Source organism: Bufo bufo, chromosome 4, assembly GCF_905171765.1.
Source record: "Bufo bufo chromosome 4, aBufBuf1.1, whole genome shotgun sequence".
Lineage (NCBI taxonomy): Eukaryota > Metazoa > Chordata > Amphibia > Anura > Bufonidae > Bufo > Bufo bufo.
The window spans coordinates 606,385,733-606,401,808 of NC_053392.1; the positions used below are offsets into that span (position 1 = coordinate 606,385,733).

General features: G+C 39.4%; 1 protein-coding gene across 1 annotated transcript in view; it reads left to right on the plus strand.

Annotated features, from left to right (window-relative positions):
* Nucleotides 1-13,657, plus strand: part of CAPN14 (calpain 14) — a 35,170-nt gene extending 21,513 nt beyond the window's left edge. The window contains exons 15-22 of the mRNA XM_040430605.1: nucleotides 1,551-1,607; nucleotides 2,560-2,617; nucleotides 4,552-4,616; nucleotides 5,787-5,855; nucleotides 6,974-7,052; nucleotides 8,932-9,048; nucleotides 10,711-10,766; nucleotides 13,594-13,657. Of these exons, the coding sequence (XP_040286539.1) occupies nucleotides 1,551-1,607; nucleotides 2,560-2,617; nucleotides 4,552-4,616; nucleotides 5,787-5,855; nucleotides 6,974-7,052; nucleotides 8,932-9,048; nucleotides 10,711-10,766; nucleotides 13,594-13,620 (528 nt within the window). The 3' untranslated portion in view covers nucleotides 13,621-13,657. The remainder of the gene's footprint in view (nucleotides 1-1,550; nucleotides 1,608-2,559; nucleotides 2,618-4,551; nucleotides 4,617-5,786; nucleotides 5,856-6,973; nucleotides 7,053-8,931; nucleotides 9,049-10,710; nucleotides 10,767-13,593) is intronic.
* Nucleotides 13,658-16,076: the final 2,419 nt, after the last annotated feature.

Consider the following 16,076-nt stretch of genomic DNA (forward strand, 5'->3'; position numbering starts at 1 on the left):
TACATAGGAGCAGTATTATAGTAGTTATATTCTTGTACATAGGAGCAGTATTATAGTAGTTATATTCTTGTACATAGGAGGCAGTATTATAGTAGTTATATTCTTGTACATAGGAGGCAGTATTATAGTAGTTATATTCTTGTACATAGGGGCAGTATTATAGTAGTTATATTCCTGTACATAGGAGCAGTATTATAGTAGTTATATTCTTGTACATAGGAGCAGTATTATAGTAGTTATATTCTTGTACATAGGAGCAGTATTATAGTAGTTATATTCTTGTACATAGGAGCAGTATTATAGTAGTTATATTCTTATACATAGGAGCAGTATTATAGTAGTTATATTCTTGTACATAGGAGCAGTATTATAGTAGTTATATTCTTATACATAGGAGCAGTATTATAGTAGTTATATTCTTGTACATAGGAGGCAGTATTATATTAGTTATATTCTTGTATATAGGAGGCAGTATTATAGTAGTTATATTCTTGTACATAGGAGCAGTATTATAGTAGTTATATTCTTGTACATAGAAGCAGTATTATAGTAGTTATATTCTTGTACATAGGAGCAGTATTATAGTAGTTATATTCTTGTACATAGGAGCAGTATTATAGTAGTAATATTCTTGTACATAGGAGGGCAGTATTATAGTGGTTATATTCTTGTACATAGGAGGCAGTATTATAGTAGTTATATTCTTGTACATAGGAGGCAGTATTATAGTAGTTATATTCTTGTACATAGGAGCAGTATTATAGTAGTTATATTCTTGTACATAGGAGCAGTATTATAGTAGTTATATTCTTGTACATAGGAGCAGTATTATAGTAGATATATTCTTGTACATAGGAGGCAGTATTATAGTAGTTATATTCTTGTACATAGGAGCAGTATTATAGTAGTTATATTCTTGTACATAGGAGCAGTATTATAGTAGTTATATTCTTGTACATAGGAGCAGTATTATAGTAGTTATATTCCTGTACATAGGAGCAGTATTATAGTAGTAATATTCTTGTACATAGGAGGGCAGTATTATAGTGGTTATATTCTTGTACATAGGAGGCAGTATTATAGTAGTTATATTCTTGTACATAGGAGGCAGTATTATAGTAGTTATATTCTTGTACATAGGAGCAGTATTATAGTAGTTATATTCTTGTACATAGGAGCAGTATTATAGTAGTTATAATCTTGTACATAGGGGGCAGTATTATAGTAGTTATATTCTTGTACATAGGAGCAGTATTATAGTAGTTATATTCTTGTACATAGGAGCAGTATTATAGTAGTTATATTCTTGTACATAGGGGCAGTATTATAGTAGTTATATTCTTGTATATAGGAGCAGTATTATAGTAGTTATATTCTTGTACATAGGAGGCAGTATTATAGTAGTTATATACTTGTATATAGGAGGCAGTATTATAGTAGTTATATTATTCAACATAGGAGGCAGTATTATAGTAGTAATATTCTTGTACATAGGAGGCAGTATTATAGTGTGTTTTGTAATATAACAATTATTACATTTTTTTCATCAGAAAATTGCTGATAAACAGGATGATCTGGACAATGTCATCATCAAATATTTTGAAAAGGTAACCACTTTATTAATAGCAACTGCATTATATTGTAAAGACGATGCCCTGCAGATTTCATTTCTGTTCACATAAAGATTTAAATGAATATTTTCTTTTTTAATTAAGTTATTCCAGAATTCAATACCAATTTTTGTAGCCTACATAGGTCCAAACGTTCTACTCCGTTATTACACAGTTTATCTAGGCTTATTTTTTCTTGGATTTATATACCTCTATCTGACGATATCACTAGAGGGCTATAAAGAGCTTACTGTTTAATATTTGGATTTAATATATAAATGTATGCAGTAAACTCCCTCTTGTGGTGGCTACAGGAACCACGTCTGTGCAGGGGATTTGGAGCTTTGTATCACAAAAGCAGAACTTATATTATAAAATTAAATTCAGCAGAAATGGAGACACATAGTAATGATGGCAACAAGAATAACAACAGACCCATCAACAGCAGCTTGCTGATAGTTTCCATGTACAAAGGATATTTTTGCTCTCTCGAAACATGTGAAATTCACAATGAAAATACATAAGAGCGCGGCTGGAGTTCACTTTCCGTGATGATAATGCGGCTACATTCTCAAACTACGGCCCTCCAGCTGTTGTAAAACTACAACTCCCACAATGCCCTGCTGTAGGCTGATACCTGTAGAGTGTTCGGGGCATGCTGGGAGTTGTAGTTTTGCAACAGTTTGAGGATGCCTGCCTTAGGATATAGATTTTTCATCAGTACATCTCCAACGCAGGGGCATAGGAGGGGTTTCCAGATGTGTTATATCCCAATTTCAGTGGGTGAGGAGGACCTGCATAGGGATGTACTGAGTGCAATAACAAGTGGATGGTGTCAAGTAGCTCCTCAAAGGGTCTAATTTTTAACTTTGCTCCCCCCCCCCCCTCTTTTATGAACCCCAGTGCTTATAGAGCAGGACACGTATCAATTCTATATATTGTGTTGCAGCATCCGGAAATCCAAGTCTCCCAGCTGCAGATGTTGCTGAATAAAGCATCGTGGTCAAGTAAGTCACAAGTCCTGACAAGGCTTAAAAGGGGTTCTAACTTCTACTTAAATTATGCTTAAAGGGGTTTTCCTATGAACACCATGTATTCCTTATCCCACAGTATAGTGATTGGCGAGGGTCTGACTGCTGGGGCCCCCACCAATCACGAGAATGAGGAAGGCGCTTGAGTGGTCACACATGTCCTGATATTTTGCCACAATGTATCAGTGCAGGTTAGGCTTCCTTCACATCTGCTCTGTGCAAAAAAAACTATAAAAAACAAAACAAAAAAAAAAACGGATCTGTCACAGAACGGGGACACATTGTGTCCATCATTTTTTTTTTAGACAAAGCAGCCCTGCTGCACAACATCTGCGGTGTGAACGAAGCCTAAAACGATCAGTCTGGAGTTTGGAATGTTTGTCTAGACTGGATACAATTGTAGCAAAACTTCATGAGGGTAAGGCTCTTTCACACTTGCGTTCTTGTCTTCCGGCATAGAGTTCTGTCGTCGGGGCTCTATGCCGGAAGAATCCTGATCAGGATTATCCTAATGCATTCTGAATGGAGAGAAATCCGTTCAGGATGCATCAGGATGTCTTCAGTTCCGGAACGGAACGTTTTTTGGCCGGAGAAAATACCGCAGCATGCTGCGCTTTTTGCTCCGGCCAAAAATCCGGAACACTTGCCGCAAGGCCGGATCCGGAATTAATGCCCATTGAAAGGCATTGATCCGGATCCGGCCTTAAGCTAAACGTCGTTTCGGCGCATTGCCGGAGCCGACATTTAGCCTTTTCTGAATGGTTACCATGGCTGCCGGGACGCTAAAGTCCTGGCAGCCATGGTAAAGTGTAGCGGGGAGCGGGGGAGCAGCATACTTACCGTCCGTGCGGCTCCCCGGGCGCTCCAGAGTGACGTCAGGGCGCCCCAAGCGCATGGATCACGTCATCCATGCGCATGGGGCGCTCTGACGTCACTCTGGAGCGCCCGGGGAGCCGCACGGACGGTAAGTATGCTGCTCCCCCGCTCCCCACTACTACTATGGCAACCAGGACTTTAATAGCGTCCTGGGTGCCATAGTAACACTGAACGCATTTGGAAGACGGCTCCGTCTTCAAATGCTTTCAGTACACTTGCGTTTTTCCGGATCCGGCGTGTAATTCCGGCAAGTGGAGTACACGCCGGATCCGGACAACGCAAGTGTGAAAGAGGCCTAAGCATCTGTTTCTAGCCTTAAAGGGGTTATCCTATGAATATTGTAAAAACATGAAAATCATACCTAATCTAGTACACGACGACCTCTTTCTAACAAAGCTAGAACCAGCCCTGTACCTCACATGGATCCAGAGATCTCCTCTTCATTTCTCCAATTGTTCTGCTAGATTTATTTCCAGCTGTCAGCTTAGGAGGCGTGTCTTTTCTCAGAGGCGTGTCTTTTCTCAGAGGCGTGTCCTTTCTCAGAGGCGTGTCCTTTCTCAGAGGCGTGTCCTTTCTCAGGGGCGTGTCTTTTCTCAGAGGTCTGTCCTTTCTCCTGCAGCTGGCAGCAGTTAAAGAACGGAACTGAGCATGTGCGGCCACCTCTGTGAACAGGAGCCCAGAAATTAGTAAAAGAGCAAACAGCAGGTGGCGCTATACAGATAGATTTCAGTGAATAGCTCAGTAGCTATAATAATTTTTTTATTACATCCAATTACAAAAGTATTCAGACCAAGGCGCTGGTTTGAAAAATGTAGAATATTTTTTTTTCGTGGAACAACCCCTTTAACAAAATTGGATGCATTTTACAGGCACCATGCATGGTAAAACCGCAGTTATTTCCGGTAAAAAGCACATGGCGCTAATTGGCCATTTGGCATTTTAATCAGCAGGCTGCATTAACCCTTGAGGTGACATAAGTTTCCGACAGTGTGCGGTCTGTATGATAACGCCGCTTGTTTCCCTCTCTCTCGCAGGTCTCAGGCACGCTCCAGTCAAGTTCAGCTTAGACGCCTGTAAAGTCATTATGGCTCAGTTGGACGTATCCTTCCCGCACTGCAAAAAATATGTTGATTTGTGAACTTCTCCCAATGCCCGGGGGCCCTCTCAGCCATTACACTGAATCACAGGCGCTTTTACTTCCAGCAAATTGCGCACAGCTTTTCATTACGGCCACAGTATCGTCTCCACAGTCGAGACCCATAAAACCTTCTCTGTTTTAACCCATAAGTGGCTGCAGTGGTATTAGCTATTGATTATTCACAGAACGCAGGCACAGCGTGCCACAGAGATAACCACTAATCTACCAGTGGGGATCTAGTGACCCCTACAGGATGCATGTAGTATGACACAGCACCGCACAGCTTAATCACGTACCAGTTCCTCACTCGTTGCTTGCTGTCATTGAACAGTACTATTCCTGGCTTCATATAGAGGCAGGAATTGTTCTGACTTTGCCTTTCTCACACAGCTGAGGGTTTGTTACAATGTATACAATGTACAAAGCAGCAGTACAGATCTCTCTTCTATGATGGCGCTTAACCTGCATTGTAAAAAAAAAAATCGGCGTCGCCGGTAAGTGGTGCACACACTGCACCCCCCACAATCTGCAAAGAAAAATTGGGGGTCAGTCAGCACATCCAGTGCGCAGGTGCGCGTTGCCATGGCTGAAAGCACAAAGGCAAAAAAAATATACAATGCAGCAGCGCTCTGCAAACCAAATAAAGTACAATAATGCCAAAGTAATAGGAAGTATTCTGGTGCTAATGCTACGCCATTTTGGCACCATAATAGGCATAATATAATGTGGGCTCGGCATGCCTGTGGAACCTGCATTCCCTGAATGTAATGGAGGCCGGTATGGCACCAGCTAATGTGGGATTTAGTGTTAGGTTCCCGTCTTACAGAGATCGCCTTGACGTGCGGCAGACGGGCCCAAATAATTTTGTACAAAATGATTTGCCAAGCATCTCTAATTTATCAGCGTAGCATTAGCACCAGAATACTTCCTATTACTTTGGCATTATTGTACTTTATCTGGTTTGCAGAGCGCTGCTGCATTGTATATACACCCCCCACACTGCGGTATGCTGCTGAGCGACACCAATCAGAGGGTCCGCTGTAGAAGAATTGGGAATGCTGCTCTGGATGTGATCTGACGTGAATTTGCTCTTTTTATATGTATTGTTATACGCCTTAACTCACAGCGCAGGTAAGTGCCTCCGGGACTCTGAACATGATCGAGTTCTACAGTCTATGGCAGCGACTTATCTCTTACCAGGTAAGAAGATCTATCTCATATCTATTATCTATCTAATATCTATCTATTATCTATCTATCTATCTATCTATCTATCTATCTATTATCTATCTATCTATCTATTATCTATCTATCTATTAATCTATCTATCTATCTATTATCTATCTATCTATCTATTATCTATCTCATATCTATCTATCTATCTATCTATCTATCTATCTATTATCTATCTATCTATCTATCATCTATCTATTATCTATCTATCTATCTATCTATCGATCTATCTATCTATTATCTATCTATTATCTATCTATCTATCTATTATCTATCTATTATCTATCTATCTATCTATCTATCTATCTATTATCTATCTATCTATCTCATATCTATCTATTATCTATCTATCTATCTCATATCTATCTATTATCTATCTATCTCCTATCTATCTATCTATCTATTTACCTATCTATCTATCTCATATCTATCTATCTATCTATCTATCTATTATCTATCTATCTATCTATCTATCTATCTATCTATCTATCTATCTATCTATTATCTATTATCTATCTCTCTATCTATCTATCTATCTCATATCTATCTATCTATCTATTATCTATTATCTATCTATCTATCTATCTATTATCTATTATCTAACTATCTATCTATCTATCTATCTATCATCTATCTATCTATCTATCTATCTATCTATCTCATATCTATCTATCTATCTATTATCTATCTATCTATCTATTATCTATTATCTATCTCTCTATCTCTCTATCTATCTATCTATCTATCATCTATCTATCTATCTATTATCTATCTCCCTATCTATCTATCTATCTATCTATCTCTCTAGTCACTGGACTGATAGAATGCTATTACATAACACTGACACATTAGGAGAGACGAGCGGCGCCCCCTGTCATCTATGTGTAATTACTGCGCCCTCCACATCCAGGATTTACCCTTGTATTACACACAACCATTGAAAGGTCAATTCCCGCTAATCTGCCCGGGCGCATTGTATAATGTTCTGTTTGCTCGGACTGAAATTGAGATTTATGCGAGCGGCGCGCAGACTGCAACGTTTCTCCTCTAAGGAAGCCTAACCTTGTAATCTCATTGCTTCCACAGGAGATTTTCCAGAGGAGAGACATTGATAAATCGGGATATCTGGAACTGAATGACCTGCGGGCCGCCGTGCAAGAGAAAGGTAAAGTATGGAAAATCTCACCTTCACCAGCTGCAAAGTCAGGCAAGAGCTAGAACTGCCTCCTATCTGCTATTTCTGTGATGACGTAGCAGAGCTGAGTTTGACATTTAGAAACCTAATAGCATTGTGATCATGTAAAAGTTAACCTGCAGCCCTATGTAAATGGGAAGAGTTAGGGAACTGCTTGTATAGGTGCTCTGGAAAGAAGTGTCTCATCTCTACTGCATCTTTTATGATGTAGTTGAGTTGGGTTTGTCATTTAAAGACGTGAATGGGTACAGTGGTAATGTAAAAGTTTACATGAAGAGGAAGAGTTCAGGGGCACTGGAAAGGAATATGTAATCTTACCTGTACTATGTCTACAATGATGTAACCGTGAGGAGTTTGATATCTAGCGCTTTAGAACTGTAAGCTTTCTGCCTTGCAATAATGCAGAGTGTTTACCTGTAGTCCCATGTAAAATGAGTTATGAAACAGCTTGTAAAGGGGCTCTGGAAGGAAAACGTACTCATTTCTGCTACATATGTTATGTAGAGGAGGTGGGTTTGCCATTTAAAACCCTGAATCCCATGTGCATTTCAATACTGTAAAGCATTACCGTCAGTCCTATGTAAAAAGGGAAGATTTACAGAAATAATTCTGCCTCTTAAAAGCAGAACTATCTTATAGGTGCTGTATCTTTAATGATGTAGCAGAGCCGAATTGTTATTCAACCCTTTGGAACTGCAGTCTTTGTGGATTGTGATAATGTAGAATGTCACCTGCAGTCCTATGTAACACACTCAGCTTTGCTGCCTCTGTATCTGCAGCCTGTGGGTTGAGGGCACTGAAAGGTGGCAGAACCCATACAGCATTAATCAGGCCCAGTCCAGATAAGAGAAGCGCAGGGAGATAGAGACAGGTGTGACGCTCTCTAATATGTTCACTCACCGCCTGCTCTCTGTTTGTCTCTCTCTCTTGTATCCATCTGCCCTTGACCCTTTCCCTTTCTTGCACTCTCCTCCTTCTCTTAAATGCCCCTCTCTCTTTTCTCCACTCTCCTAACCATTGACCGTTCTCCTGCTCTCTCCTTGACTCTCTCTCATCTCCTCTCTATCACATGCTTTCCTCTCGACGCTCTTACCTTCAATCTGCCTTCTCTCACTCTCTCTCGCCCACCCTTAATTCTCTGCTGTCTCTCCTATCTCTTCCCTTGGCTCGCTCTCCTCTTCACTCTTCTCTCTCTTAACTGTCTTCCTTTCGGACTCTCTCTTCTTGACACCTTTCTATTTATTCTCTTGACTCTTCCTTTTTTGACTCTCTTCTTAACTCTTCTCTCTCTACCTTTGAATCTCTTCTTTCTTGACTCTTTCTCTCGACTTATAATCTCCGTTCCTCTGATCCTCTCCTCTGGATTCATACTTCTCTTGACCCTCTCTCTTCCTTGTTGACTCTCTCTCTTCTTGACTCTACTCTCTCTTACTTGACTGTTTACCTTTTTGACTGTCTCTTCTCTCTTCCCTTTGCTATCTCACCTCTTGACTCTCTCCTCTTAACTCTTACCTTGATTCTCTCTCATGTTCACTCTTCTCTTCCTTACTCGATTCTCTACATTTTTGACTCTCTCCTCTTGACTCGTTCTCCCCTTGACTCTTCTCTTTTCCCCTAATTCTTATTTTGTCTTCTCTCTTTTGCTTGACTCCTGTACTGACTCCCTTCCATTGACTGTCTTCCTTTTGACTCTCTCCCCCCTTTACCACTCTCCCTCTGATTCCCATTCCCCTGGCTCACCCTTCCCTTTTACTCTTAATCCTCTTTACCCTCTTTCTTCTTGACTCTCCCTTTGACTCTCTCCCTTTGACTGTCCCTCTTTCTGACGCTCTCTATATAATGGCTGTAGGAATCACATTAAGTCGTCAGATCTACAACCTCATGGCGCTGCGATACGGCAACTCATCTCTGAAAATCGATTTTGAGAACTTCGTCTGCCTCATGCTGAGGATGGAGATCAATGGAGGTACGTCACAGCGATGATTGTGTGTGGGAGCCGCTGTATATATATATACATGTGCCAGTTATCACCCAGCTTTCCTAGGCTCCTGCATGGCCAATCCACCCGGGTTTGTGGTGCTTACATCCTTTGCTGCAAAGGTTAGGATTTCAGGATCCTAAAAAGCTGTGTGACCAGAAATGGTGGACATATTGGTTGTCACCACTGAATTGAAACATTTATTATAATTTGTATTTTTTTAATTTTTTTTATTCATTAACCCTTTCTAGTTATTGTTTAGGAAGAGGCTCCGTTAATGCGGACCCTCTTAACCTTTGTATTTTTCTCTTAAAGAGACAGTTGCCTAATCCAATCTCTTCCCAGTGTTCAGTTCTAGGTACAGGAGGTCTCATAGAGGGTGGAAAGGAGTCAATTGGGAGTCAGAGTACTTCCACTAATGCCTACTGTGCTCCTCCTCCCTCTAGCAGCGCCTCCCCGGCTCCGCCGTACAATGTCCCTGCCACCGGCTCCACCAACCTCATCTGGTCCTGGTTCAACCCGTCCCTTCCCCATATTATACCATCGTCACCGCCAGTCAGCGGTACAGGTACGACGTGGGGAAGGGACGTCATTATACAGTTGGTGCATGGTACATATGGACACTAGGGGGCAGGCATTCCCAAGAGAGGCGTGAACAGCAATAAAAGGTCATTGACTGCACACCGATGTAGCAGAGCTGAATGTGTGGTTTAACACGTGATGATGATTTCTGCTAAATGACTAACTCAGCTCTGCTACATCTGACCTCTGTTATACTAGAATCATAGAAGTAGCTAAAGCCTAAGAAGAAATTGCTCCCCTTTCGTCATGCCAGCCCTCTTCTGCTCATGGTGAATATATATATAGATAGATATAGATATGTCTATATATACACTTGCATACATGTATATATATATATACATACATGTGCATATTCCCTGATGACACATCATTTAAAGGGCACCTAACCAAAATAATACAAGATGTCCTATATAAAATAAACGACCTTACAACATTCACAAATATAGAAGAAAAGTTTTGATCACGACACAACCATCGAGCGCGGCTGATAACATAGAACATCAGCTATTATGTAGGGCTGGAAGCTTTTACAATTATATCTGTGAATGGCAGCAGTCTCTTTCTTGTACTTTGATTCGGTGCCCCTTTAAATGCCAGCATACTGTAATACACGGGATTTTGATTCACATCCTTCATTGCTACTGTTCAGATGCTGCGGCTGCTCATTAATCTGCATGCTTCGGATAATGAGGACGATACATTGTAATAACGTGTTCTGTGTTTACTATAACAAATGCTACATTGAAAGGTCTTGTATCATTTGCATTAAGCTCTGAGCCTCCCCCCCCCCCCCCCCATCCACCGATCCAATTTTATTCATGGGGCTCATTAGATGAAACAAGGGATTAACCTCACTGTTTGGAGCTTTATAAGGTTCAGTCTCTAAAGCAGTGTTTCCCAACTAGTGTGCCTCCAGCCAAAGGCTGTGCGGGCATGCTGGGAGTTGTAGTTTTGCAACAGCTGGAGGCACATTGGTTGGGAGCGAGAACATGGCGGCGGCCGCCTGTCTGGATTTATGGTCATCATCGATTATTCTCTCATATGAAATTTTCTCTCTCCTACTTCCAGAGGTCTTTCAGAACTTGAGCAAAGATGGAAAAGGAATCTATTTAAATGAAGCAGAGGTAAGATCACAATCACACACTTTCATGTCTTAGAAGGAAGGATAATTTTAAGGGCAACTGATCTGAATAATACTGCCCCTATGTACAAGAATATAACTACTATAATACTGCCCCTATGTACAAGAATATAACTACTATAATACTGCCCCTATGTACAAGAATATAACTACTATAATACTGCTTCTATGTACAAGAATATAACTACTATAATACTGCCCCTATGTACAAGAATATAACTACTATAATACTGCGCCTATGTACAAGAATATAACTACTATAATACTGCTCCTATGTACAAGAATATAACTACTATAATACTGCTCCTATGTACAAGAATATAACTACTATAATACTGCCCCTATGTACAAGAATATAACTACTATAATACTGCTCCTATGTACAAGAATATAACTACTATAATACTGCTCCTATGTACAAGAATATAGCTACTATAATACTGCCTCCTATGTACAAGAATATAACTACTATAATACTGCTCCTATGTACAAGAATATAACTACTATAATACTGCTCCTATATACAAGAATATAACTACTATAATACTGCTCCTATGTACAAGAATATAACTACTATAATACTGCCTCCTATGTACAAGAATATAACTACTATAATACTGCCTCCAATGTACAAGAATATAACTACTATAATACTGCTCCTATGTACAAGAATATAACTACTATAATACTGCTCCTATGTACAAGAATATAACTACTATAATACTGCTCCTATGTACAGGAATATAACTACTATATTACTGCTCCTATGTACAAGAATATAACTACTATAATACTGCCTCCTATGTACAAGAATATAACTACTATAATACTGCTCCTATGTACAAGAATATAACTACTATAATACTGCTCCTATGTACAAGAATATAACTACTATAATACTGCTTCCTATGTACAAGAATATAACTACTATAATACTGCCTCCTATGTACAAGAATATAGCTACTATAATACTGCTCCTATGTACAAGAATATAACTACTATAATACTGCTCCTATGTACAAGAATATAACTACTATAATAATGCTCCTATGTACAAGAATATAACTACTATAATACTGCTCCTATGTACAAGAATATAACTACTATAATACTGCTCCTATGTACAGGAATATAACTACTATAATACTGCTCCTATGTACAAGAATATAACTACTATAATACTGCTCCTATGTACAAGAATATAACTACTATAATACTGCTCCTATGTACAAGAATATAACCACTATAATACTGCTCCTATGTACAAGAATATAACTACTATAATACTGCTCCTGTGTACAGGAATATAACTACTATAATACTGCTCCTATGTACAAGAATATAACTACTATAATACTGCCTCCTATATACAAGAATATAACTACTATAATACTGCTCCTATGTACAAGAATATAACTACTATAATACTGCTCCTATGTACAAGAATATAACTACGATAATACTGCTCCTATGTACAGGAATATAACTACTATAATACTGCTCCTATGTACAGGAATATAACTACTATAATACTGCCTCCTATATACAAGAATATAACTACGATAATACTGCTCCTATGTACAAGAATATAACTACTATAATACTGCTCCTATGTACAAGAATATAACTACTATAATACTGCTCCTATGTACAAGAATATAACTACTATAATACTGCTCCTATGTACAAGAATGTAACTACTATAATACTGCTCCTATGTACAAGAATATAACTACTATAATACTGCTCCTATGTACAGGAATATAACTACTATTATACTGCTCCTATGTACAAGAATATAACTACTATAATACTGCTCCTATGTACAAGAATATAACTACTATAATACCGCTCCTATGTACGAGAATATAACTACTATAATACTGCTCCTATGTACAAGAATATAACTACTATAATACTGCCTCCTATCTACAAGAATATAAGTACTATAATACTGCCTCCTCTGTATAAGAATATAACTACTATAATACTGCCTCCTCTGTACAAGAATATAACTACTATAATACTGCCTCCTATGTACAAGAATATAACTACTATAATACTGCTCCTATGTACAAGAATATAACTACTATAATACTGCCTCCTATGTACAAGAATATAACTACTATAATACTGCTCCTATGTACAAGAATATAACTACTATAATACTGCTCCTGTGTACAAGAATATAACTACTATAATACTGCTCCTATGTACAAGAATATACCTACTATAATACTGCCTCCTATGTACAATAATATAATTACAGTTGTGACAGTCTGTAGATTGCTCTGGATACATTCTGTGTAAATTCTTGTATTTGAGCGCAGGTTTGTAGGTAAATTTACACAATTCTGTCCGTTGTCACTGACTCCTCATTCGGCAGTAAACCCTTAATTAGGTCTCATTCTGACTAATCACCACGTAACATAATTGCACATTTTAGATAAATTCCGTCCTTTGGACCCGGGGAATGCCTGTAATTTGTGCCCCCACCGGTGACAGCCTCTTTGCTCTGGTTTTAATGTACAGTTCCAAAGAGCAGCAGATTATGATGATTAGTTTATAATTAAGTTCAGTATGAAGAGTTGTGGGATCACACCGCCATCATCGCTTCATGTGTCTCCAGCTTTATTCTCATCAGTTCAGTATAAAATTTAGGGTTCTGCTGGACGTGCTGGCTGCGTTCATTTTGTAAAGTGTAATTACCATGCATTTCCTGCAGGTGTCACTATTCTTGATATGATTTAGTAGTCAGTGACAATTCCTTATAATTGCCAGATGCCTAATACTGCCTTTGTCATCTGCAGTGGATGATGCTGACTCTCTACGCCTGATGTCGAAAAAAAAAAAAACAGGATCTTTTTAAGGATATTTGCACTGAAGTTATACAATCAATTTTTAATAGATTTTTACAATTTATTTTATTTAACAATCAAGATCGATTTATACTGAAGTCCGAAGACATTTCTGAAGCACAAGTTCGATTTTTTTTTGCTTATCATTTTTTTTTAAATACATATATATATATTTTATTCATCTGTGACCGAGCACTCCCAGTAAATGTTAAGGTAAGGATGCTGCAATACAATATGTGAACAGTATTTTGAGATTTTATTGGTAGTCATTTTTTCTGTTTATTTTAACCAGCAGGGGTCACTGTTGCTAATAACAGTGACATCTAAAGGGTGGAAAGGGAACTACATGATAAAAAAAAATATAACAACCCTCCAACCCATATGATGCATATTTACCAAAGTGGGTTAGTTTTATACGAATGTTCAGAAATTCAATTGAATTGGTCAGAAGGTGCCATCCAAAACTCCAGAGCATTATCCCTGTACTGTGACATCACTGTGTTTATTATCCCTGTTCTGTGACATCACTGTGTTTATTATCCCTGTTCTGTGACATCACTGTGCACATTATCCCTGTTCTGTGACATCACTGTGCACATTATCCCTGTTCTGTGACATCACTGTGCACATTATCCCTGTTCTGTGACATCACTGTGCACATTATCCCTGTTCTGTGACATCACTGTGCACATTATCCCTGTTCTGTGACATCACTGTGCACATTATCCCTGTTCTGTGACATCACTGTGCACATTATCCCTGTTCTGTGACATCACTGTGCACATTATCCCTGTTCTGTGACATCACTGTGCACATTATCCCTGTTCTGTGACATCACTGTGCACATTATCCCTGTTCTGTGACATCACTGTGCACATTATCCCTGTTCTGTGACATCACTGTGCACATTATCCCTGTTCTGTGACATCACTGTGCACATTATCCCTGTTCTGTGACATCACTGTGCACATTATCCCTGTTCTGTGACATCACTGTGCACATTATCCCTGTTCTGTGACATCACTGTGCACATTATCCCTGTTCTGTGACATCACTGTGTTTATTATCCCTGTTCTGTGACATCACTGTGCACATTATCCCTGTTCTGTGACATCACTGTGCACATTATCCCTGTTCTGTGACATCACTGTGCACATTATCCCTGTTCTGTGACATCACTGTGCACATTATCCCTGTTCTGTGACATCACTGTGCACATTATCCCATTTCTGTGACATCACTGTGCACATTATCCCATTTCTGTGACATCACTGTGCACATTATCCCTGTTCTGTGACATCACTGTGCACATTATCCCTGTTCTGTGACATCACTGTGCTTATTATCCCTGTTCTGTGACATCACTGTGCACATTATCCCTGTTCTGTGACATCACTGTGCACATTATCCCTGTTCTGTGACATCACTGTGCACATTATCCCTGTTCTGTGACATCACTGTGCACATTATCCCTGTTCTGTGACATCACTGTGCACATTATCCCTGTTCTGTGACATCACTGTGTTTATTATCCCTGTACTGTGACATCACTGTGCACATTATCCCTGTTCTGTGACATCACTGTGTTTATTATCCCTGTTCTGTGACATCACTGTGTTTATTATCCCTGTACTGTGACATCACTGTGTTTATTATCCCTGTTCTGTGACATCACTGTGCACATTATCCCTGTTCTGTGACATCACTGTGTTTATTATCCCTGTTCTGTGACATCACTGTGCACATTATCCCTGTTCTGTGACATCACTGTGTTATTATCCCTGTACTCTGACATCACTGTGTACATTATCCCTGTTCTGTGACATCACTGTGCACATTATCCCTGTTCTGTGACATCACTGTGTACATTATCCCTGTTCTGTGACATCACTGTGCACATTATCCCTGTTCTGTGACATCACTGTGCACATTATCCCTGTTCTGTGACATCACTGTGCACATTATCCCTGTTCTGTGACATCACTGTGCACATTATCCCTGTTCTGTGACATCACTGTGTGCATCGTCTCTGTGCATTAGGGAAACCAAAATAATCATACATTTTTCCATATTCTGAGCTTGCAGCTTGAGGTTCCATTCACACGCCCGTATGAATGGGTCCTCATCCGTTCCACAACATTGCGCACACCATGTTCTGTCCGCAATCGTAGTTCCTTTCCGAAGCCCCAAAAAAAAGATAGAACATGTCCTATTCTTGTCCGCAGTCACAGATAAAAATAGGCATTTTCTATCACAGGGCCGGTCATGTTCCGTCTGCACAATGTGGAACGCACATGGCCGGTGTCCGTGTTTTGTGGATCCGCAATTTGCGGACTTGTGAATGGACCCTAACTTGGTTATGGTGGAGTGGGGCCCTATTACAAGTTTTGCTATGGGCCTCATGGTTACCTCTTATCCCCCTGCCGCTATGTTCC